Source organism: Octodon degus, unplaced genomic scaffold (assembly GCF_000260255.1).
Source record: "Octodon degus isolate 3935 unplaced genomic scaffold, OctDeg1.0 scaffold00034, whole genome shotgun sequence".
NCBI lineage: Eukaryota > Metazoa > Chordata > Mammalia > Rodentia > Octodontidae > Octodon > Octodon degus.
The window spans coordinates 7,840,888-7,849,074 of record NW_004524610.1 but is presented as its reverse complement, the minus strand read 5'-3'; the positions used below and the strand labels follow the sequence as shown (position 1 = coordinate 7,849,074).

The window sequence follows — 8,187 nt, the reverse complement described above, 5'->3', positions numbered from 1 at the left end:
AGAAGCCGAGGGCTTGGTGAGCGCTGTGTCCCATCACTCTTCGTGCTGCCTGTCAGGATTTGGGAACAGGACTATTTCCTCCCATCTGGGAAGTAAAATTCCTTATGAAGACGGTGTTTGTGGGCAAGGTTCAGTGTGTGGGCTGGACACAGAGTTGGTTAAGTGAGGTGGGGCACATAGAGCCCGGGAGTGTCTGCACTTTAGGTGAGTAGACTGGATGGGTAGCGATTTAACCTGAACCTGGGAGTGAGGAGGGAGAAGGCCCAGTTGAGGAACTGGAAGGCTGCTTATTTGTGGGGCAGTAGAAAGCAGGGGAAAAGAGCAAGGGCACAGCAGACGAAGGAAGGAGCCAGAAATAGTGCTTGTAGTTTGACCATTGCCTTAAACTGGTGCCCCAGACTGTGGGCTACAGCCTGCCTGACGCGTCTCAGAAGAACCTGGCTGGACCTTGCAGTGTGGGAAGGCTTTTGCTTTTGAAAGGGAAGCAGTCATTAAAAGGGAAGGCAGAGTGTGTGTGTGTGTGTGTGTGTGTGTGTGTGCGCGCAAGGGTCAGGGTGACCAAGGCACTGGGGAGAAAGGACAATGGGATTACCATGGGGTTGACCCTAGCAGGATGGAGAAGATGGAAGATACTAGGAACCCTGATGGAGAGCTTCTGCGTGCCATGTCACGGCACTTCTGTCAGTTACGATTCAGTCAGCGACCGTCCTCAGGCAGGGACTGTTACTACACATACGGCAGAGGCAGAGTAACTGGCTCAGGCCCCACTGCTTACACGTGGCCAGCTGGGCTCAGGTGCGGTGTGGATCTCACGTCTGCGCTTGGCCTCTACCCCGCTGAGCCTGGCCAGTGGGAGCCTGCTGGGTGCTTGCCGCAGAACTGCACAGGACACTTGCTGAGAGCTTCACTCAGCTTGGAAATGGAGACAGATTCTTTGTACACGTCGCTAACAGAGGAAGCAGCTAGGGCAATTCCCGCCCTGAATTCAGCTGTGAGCCACAGTGAGGGGGTGGAGTGGGGGTGTGCAGGCTCCCCATCCCGGTCCTCAGCAGGAGACTTCTCAACAAGCCACGGCTGGGAAGGGACTTCCACAAAGCCAGCTCAGCCGCAGCTGCATCGCGAAGACAGTGCCTCGCCTGAGGCCCCTCGTCAGACCACATGGCACTCGCCACTCATGCTGGGCACGTCCCCTTCAGACCCCAGCTTGTCCCTTAGGCAGGCAAGAGTTTGATGTCTGCCTCTCCAGGGGTAGGTTTTGCTGAGCCTGAGCGTGCAGGCGCTCCATGTGGCTTGCTGAAGCTAAAGGAAAGTGCGTGTTTGTGGAGGTCCAGAGAAAATCAGTCTGTTTATAAAGACACCTGTAATTGGTAAAAATATGAGGTTTTTCTCAAACATTTTGCTGACATCTATGAGAAAGAATGCATGTATAAGACACTAAATTTCATACCACCGAGGATGGCATGAGGCTGTAGCCCCACAGGATCCCAGTGTCCTTTGTAAAGCAGTTTGTGAACACTGGTGATATAGTTTGGAAATGGGTATTTTCTGTAAGACTTTTTTTTCCTTCCAGTAACGTAGACATGTACAAACATCCATCTGTTTTCATTGCTTTCTCTGATTCATTATTTTATATAAGGCCTTCAAAAGCCAAAGTGATTTAGTTTTCAGAGTTTAGGACTTTTATTTTTTTTATTTTTATTTTTTATTTTTTATTTTTTTAAATTTTTATTTATGTGTGTGTGTGTTTGTGTGTGTGTGTGTGTGTGTGGCCAGCTCAGCCCACGTGGGGGCGGGGCTGGCTGGCATGTGGTGCTGGGGGATTGAACCTCGGTCCCTGTGCTTTGCCAAGCTTGTTCCAAGTAGGTGCTTTAGACCACTGAGCCATCTCACCAGCCCCATAGGACTTTTAATTTGTCCAAAAATCACTGAAGCAAAACTCATAAAACACTCCGCTTTCCTTTATAACCTCCCCCATACACACAAACACACAGTTTGTAGGAGGAAATGGCTTTGTACGTGGGATGAGACAGTGTCAGCTCAGAGCGTCCAGGTGAGGGCAGCTCCTCCACACATCTCTACGGCGTTTTTAGAGCCAGTTCTTCTCAAGGGACTGACTCCTGGGTTAAAGACCTGCAGTAGAGAAAGAGACATAGGCTGAGAGGGAGGAAGCTGTCCTCAGGGTGTGACACTGGAGGATGTCAGAGCGGCTGCATGGGGGGAGGATGGCAGCGAGGTGTGGGTGTGTGAATGAGCGCAGCGCAGGCTGCCCTTCAGTGTCACCCCCTGCCAGTGGTGCTCCCCTCTGTCGGGAGGAGAGGTGTATGCTCCTTCACACAGCCTGTGGGCCTGTGAACCTCCAGAGTCTGTCGAAGCTTCCAGTAATGGCCCCTTGTAGTAAAATCATGACAGCACTAGAAACTGAGTGCACTGTACAAAAGATGTTGGCACTGACACACGTCCATTGCCTGGTAGCAGCCGAGGAGGCAGAGGGCACAGTGAAGATGCTGGTTTGTTATTTCAGGAAGCCATGAGACAGATGACCCAGCTCCTGCCAGAGGACCTCAGCAAGGAGCTGTATGAACTGTGGGAGGTAAGGACGCCTGGCTCTTCTGTCGCTCACTGTGTGCTACTGCTGAGATTTCTTAGAAACACTGTCCTCGCCCTCCACCCCCCAGTGTTCGCACTTCCGGGCTCTTGTCCTGCCCAGGGTGGTGCCACCTCCACTGGGCTTCCTGCTGCTGTCTGTGCCACTCACCCATCTGTGGCCTGGGACAGGGCAGTGCCGGCTGACCCCTGCGTCCTGGTGGTGACCTGCCCCTCTTGCTCCTCTGTGAATCCTGCTTTGTCAGCCCCTCAGCTGGCAGGGGTCCCTTCCACTGCCCCATGGCCAGCGTGGGTCTCGGAGGTGGAGGCGAGCACCGAGTTTGCCCTCGGCCAGCTCTCTCCTAGAAGTGTGTGTTGTGCAACGTCTATTTGCGATGTGCCCGCCCTCACTGAAGTCCACAACTCCAGGCAGTGGGCGCAGCCACGCTTACACAGGAAGCAGTGTGACAGCGAGTTCTGTCCCCAGCCCTGCAGGAGGTATTGGTAACGTGTTGGTGACTGTGCTTTTCTAAAACAAATTGGCACCAGGGTCTAAGATGAGAGGTTGTGGCCTTTGAGCATGTTGGTGAGTAGCTACATGAATGAAAGCTGACGCCGAGCACCGGTGGACCTGTGACAGCATGACAGGGCCTCTGTGGGAAGGCTGTCTCCTGTCTCTCGTGCGTCCTTCTGACTGGCTTTTGGGGCACTTTTTACGGCTGGGAGTGGAGTTAGGTGGCTCTCACACAGAAAGAAAAACAGCAGGCCTTAAAGTTTTGAAGCTAAACGTGTACTGCTTCTCCAGGAAGAAGACGCAGCTTTTTGAAAGCATTCCCAGGAATGTTCACAGTAATTAGAGCCTCTAATTACTGTGAACTAGTAGGAGGATCTGCACAATTACTTCCATAGCCATCAGCACTGGCTACAACTCTGACTGCCCAACCTGCTTGACTTGAAATAGGAACTTGTTGGTAGATCACTGACAGTTACTGAGAAAGGCTTTGGATCTGAACAAGCCTAAAACAGAGAGCGTCAACACTTGGTAACCCTCCCCCGGACACGGCAGCGTCCTCTCCTGTATGTGTCTGTGGTGAGGCTTATTCAGGAGGCTTTCTCTCTGGAAGTCCTCCTTGCCACCTTCTTACAGCTTTTGATGTTTTCTTGGCTTGGAACTCGTTGTTCCTGACACTTCCCTTAGTCACACGGTGTCACTTCTGTGTGTCTCCAGCCAGCTTCTCTATTGGAAACATCATATTCTAACCTGATGAGTGCTGCCAAGATCCTGTCTTGGGTCACATTTGAAGATCTGAGTGGCTGCAAGTTTCTCAACCCCACACCGGAATCTGTAATAACTTGCGTGTTTCGTAGTTCCTACCCAGTGTTAGCATTTGGGCTTCCGCACGAGACTGCTAGCATGCAGACGCTGCTTGCCTCGCTTAGTAGCTGTGGGGCCCTGGGCAGCTAGAGTTTTCAGTGCCTGAATTCATCAGTAAAGAGGCAGAAATAATACATTTTGCAGCTATGGGAATTAAAGTAATATATGTGGCACACAGTAAATTTATCTCTGGCTCTAGTCTGTAAAAGCTACTTTGCTTTGTTTGCAGCCCTTATATCTTGATTTTGGTTTAGGAAAATATGGTCATTCTGTGTGCACGGGATGTGGAATGACACCAGCTCCATAGCAAATGCCCACTGAGTAGTATTTGTGGTGGTGTTGGCACCCACACTCTTCACTGCAAAGCTATCTGCATAACACGCTTGATTATAATTTGTCCTTCACTATGGAAGTGTGAGATCACGTTTCAGTAAGCCAAGAGAAAATGTGTTTTTTTTTCCTGAAAGCATCATTTGCATTTGAAGAAATATCCCTTTGAGCCCAAATGTGTAAGACTAGCCACCATGCACACACACACACACACACCCACACCCACACACGCACACGTGCACACAGTGTCTAGCACATGCAACTGCCCGTGGAATCTTTATTTTTAAATAGGAACTGGTGTTCCAAGACCGTAGTGTGCGCACCGAGGATTGCGCAGTTCCTTGTGTGTTCGTGCCGTTTCCAAATTGAGTTCAGCACTGAGGCCTCTGCTCGCCCTGTTCTGTAGCATGTTGTGCACCCTGCTCGGGAATCCTGGTGGTGGGCAGCACGAAGGCTGGCGGAGTTGGACTGTCTCCAGTACTGCTTGCTTTGTCCTTCCTTACACATCCTTCTTTGCCTGCTGAGAATGACATGCATCCCGTCTTCGCCACCTGGGATCTCCGTAAACAAGCTGGCTCTCCAGCTCCATTTTCCCTGGACTTTTCTGTAGTTTTCCTACGTCTATCCTTACTATTTTGTATATATATATACAAAATAGTAAGGATAGATATACAGCTACTTTCTCTTAGTTCAGTGAGAAGAAAGGTTCGTACTAATACTGTTTAGACAAGGTATTCTACATCTTGTTCTCTGAATACCTACTATGAAGACAATGTGTAATATATTAGTTGTTGTAACTGTCCTACTAACCTATTTTGAACTGTTTTGTTGCTTTTTTCTCATTAAAATGAATTAATTTTTTTTTTTTTTTTTTAAACTGCCTCCTCACTTCACAGGTGGCCGGAAGCCCAGGGCTCCCCTGTGAGCACCGCTAGGACTTGTAGAGGAGGAGCTTGGCGTCACCCTGCGTTAACCTCACGATGTCTCAATGAGTTCAGCATAGAAATGTCACACATTTTTCTTTTCTCAGTGCTGCGTTTTGGTGGCCTGTGCCTATTGGCAGCGAACAATGATGCTTTCAAATGCACTTACTTTGGGGATGGGTAAATTGAGCTGAAAATTGAGCACAGGTGCACTTCCTCTTACTATTTTTTTTTTTTTTTTTTTTTTTTTGAAATTTTAATTGTTTAATTCCACCAAGCTCCCTCTTTGGGTTTTGCTCCTGTTATTGTTCTTTTGTTAGCCACAGGATTAGAGAAACATGCTGACTCCTTTGAAGGATTTTGTGACTGTTGCTTCTCATCCCCTTTTTTCTCCTGGGCTTTTCTCCCATTGTCTCCATGGTTGTTGCCTTCTTGACTGTGACTTTGTGTCCGGCAGCTCCTCCAATGCAGCTAGCTCCCTGACCCCTGGGTGTCTCTGGGGCAGGGCAGGGCTAGGAGCAGGTGTCCGGGTCAGGCTGGCCCTGAAATCAGGCTGGAGAGTCCTAAGGCTGGGCCTTGCTGAGGTGAGCTCCTCACGCCCAGTGCGGGCTGGAGGGCCCAGCGCTTCCTGCTGGAGGTGACCCAGCTCTCTGCCCTGGAGTTTGGAGTCCGTGCAGATGTTGTCGCACTTGGTTTTGTTCTGAGGTATCCAGAAGGCTTTGATTTTGCTGTCACATCTCTGTGCTGGTGGCTGGTGTTTCTCTGTGTGGCCTGCATCTGCCGTCTTCCCAGCGAGGCGTCCTGTTCTTGCCCCCTCCTGCCCCTGCCAGAGGCTCTCACGTCCTGCCTTCCCGCAGTCCCCCAGCCTTCTTACTGCTGTGAGCTTAGGCAGGCTGCCAGCTCCACTGGAGGCTGCAGAGTCCGGACCTGATCTCTGCTCCCAGACGGCTGAGATCTACCCTGCGGTGGGCTCCTTTGAGGCGCCTCTGAAGGCGCTCTGCTCGCCCGCCTGGCCGTTCCGGCCCGTGTGCTGCAGCCCTCTGCTCCCTGCATGGCCAGGGCTCTCCTCCTCCTGGGAAGTGCAGCACGGCTCTCCCATGGCATCTCCATACTGTAAGATGGAGCAGGACACCTGCCATTCTGCAGAAGGGAAAACCAACTGTGTACACTTCTTTTAAAAGAAATTATGTAAATTCATCAGGATTGCAATAAATGCGTTGCCTCTTATTGGCCTTGAAATATTTTTCTCATTTTGAACTGTCAATAGAAAAGGGCTGTTTGTGGCTTTGACTAGTCCGTGTTCCTTTTCCTTTTGTTAGCGATGAATGTCAGGAAACTTATGTAAACTTGCTTTTAAATGACATTGGAATGAAACAAAATACCTTGGGCTTCAGTAGTTAGAAGATTCCTCTGTGTAACATTCAGCTCTATGAAACCCAGCGGGCTGCCTTCATCGAATGAGGCATTTGGTGAAGCCCAAGGAACCTCTCGGGCTTGTGTGTCACATCACCCTGCCAAGAGACTTGGCAGCCTCGTTACCTGAATACACGGGGCTGCAATTACGAACCTGACTGTGAGTACAGAGTGCCGCGGATGCTGCAGCCTAACCACCCCCTCTTCTGTCCCTTCTTAGGAGTACGAGACCCAGTCCAGTGCAGAAGCCAAGTTCGTGAAGCAGTTGGACCAGTGTGAGATGATCCTGCAGGCGTCCGAGTACGAAGACCTGGAGTGCCGGCCGGGGAGGCTGCAGGACTTCTTCGACTCCACCGCAGGTGCCCTTGGCTGGTGTCTGCCCTCACTGCATTCTCCTCTGCCTCATCTCTGCTGGCTGTATCCCTGGCATTCTTGGCCCTTCAGAGCCCATGTCCTCTCTGAAAACTGGGGTGGTGCAATCCAAATGTCCTAAGTCCCAGGGTGCTGTTGAGATTCACGAGAGATAGTACACGTGAAAGGGCTTTGTAATCTGAGTTCTGTATTGTGGTAAGGTCAACTAAGGAGACAGAGTTAGGAGGTTAAAACGGGAAAACCCTCAGAGCTCAAGTCACCTTTGTCGTCCTGGTGCTTCATCACAGAGCCCTGAAGTCAGACTGCTCCCGTTGGAATTCTAAGTAAGCCCCAGGTCAGCTGTGCGGCTTCCAGTAGGTTGCTGCCCTCCCTGGGCCTTAGCTTTCTTATCTCTAGATGCAGGTAGTAACAGGATCTGCTTCACGGGGTTGTCTGAGGTTACAGTGAGTTGGTGCAGGTGATGTGCTCCGAGCAGTTCCTGTAGGAAGTGGTAGCTGTCTTGTGAACCCTGACAGGTTCTGGAGCAAGCTGGGACACACTGTAGCGTGCAGCTGCTCTTCTGCCCCTTGGAATATCAGTCCTCCTTCCCCGGGAGCTCTGCCCTGGTGCCCTCTCGAGGGTGCGGTTGGCGGCTTCCTTGGAGCCCAGCTGAAGGGCAGGGAGGAGACTGGCCGAGCTCAGAGTGCGGGTTGGCCTCGTCATGGGAGTCCGTGTTTTCCCCGCCCTTGCTCTGGATGGGGTCCCATGTTTCAGCCTGGGGCTCGCACGTGCCAACAGCTCTGCACCCTCTTGTCCCAGTGGCCTCCACGGTAGACATGGGTGCCCTCGCCTCTGCATGTATGTTCTTTTTGGTACTGGGTGGAACATAAATCTTGGTACATGCCCGCAAACACTTGCACTCAACTGCTGTCCTTTTACAGATGTGTGGTTTTCTTTTTCACAAGCACACAATTTGTACTTGTGTGGCCTCCAGACCACACCGTCTAGGGCCGCCGTCCCCAGCCTCCTTTCCTAACCCTTGCCATCAGCCTCCGCCCTTGTTCGTTTTGCACTTGACCTAGCACTGCCCCGTGTCCTGCTGACACTCTCGGACCTCTCCCTACACAGCTTCCAGTCCTGCAGCTAAGCCCCCGCAATGACAGCTTGGACGAGGACCTGTTTAGGAGGTGTTCAGCCTGGGGCCCACTGACC

The 8,187-nt window shown here is 51.3% G+C and overlaps 1 protein-coding gene across 1 annotated transcript in view; it reads left to right on the top strand.

Annotated features, from left to right (window-relative positions):
• The window catches only part of Hddc2 (HD domain containing 2), a 12,129-nt gene that overhangs the window by 1,848 nt on the left and 2,094 nt on the right, over positions 1-8,187 (top strand). Inside the window, exons 2-3 of the mRNA XM_023714260.1 lie at positions 2,522-2,590; positions 6,845-6,983. Coding sequence (XP_023570028.1) covers positions 2,522-2,590; positions 6,845-6,983 — 208 coding nt within the window. The remainder of the gene's footprint in view (positions 1-2,521; positions 2,591-6,844; positions 6,984-8,187) is intronic.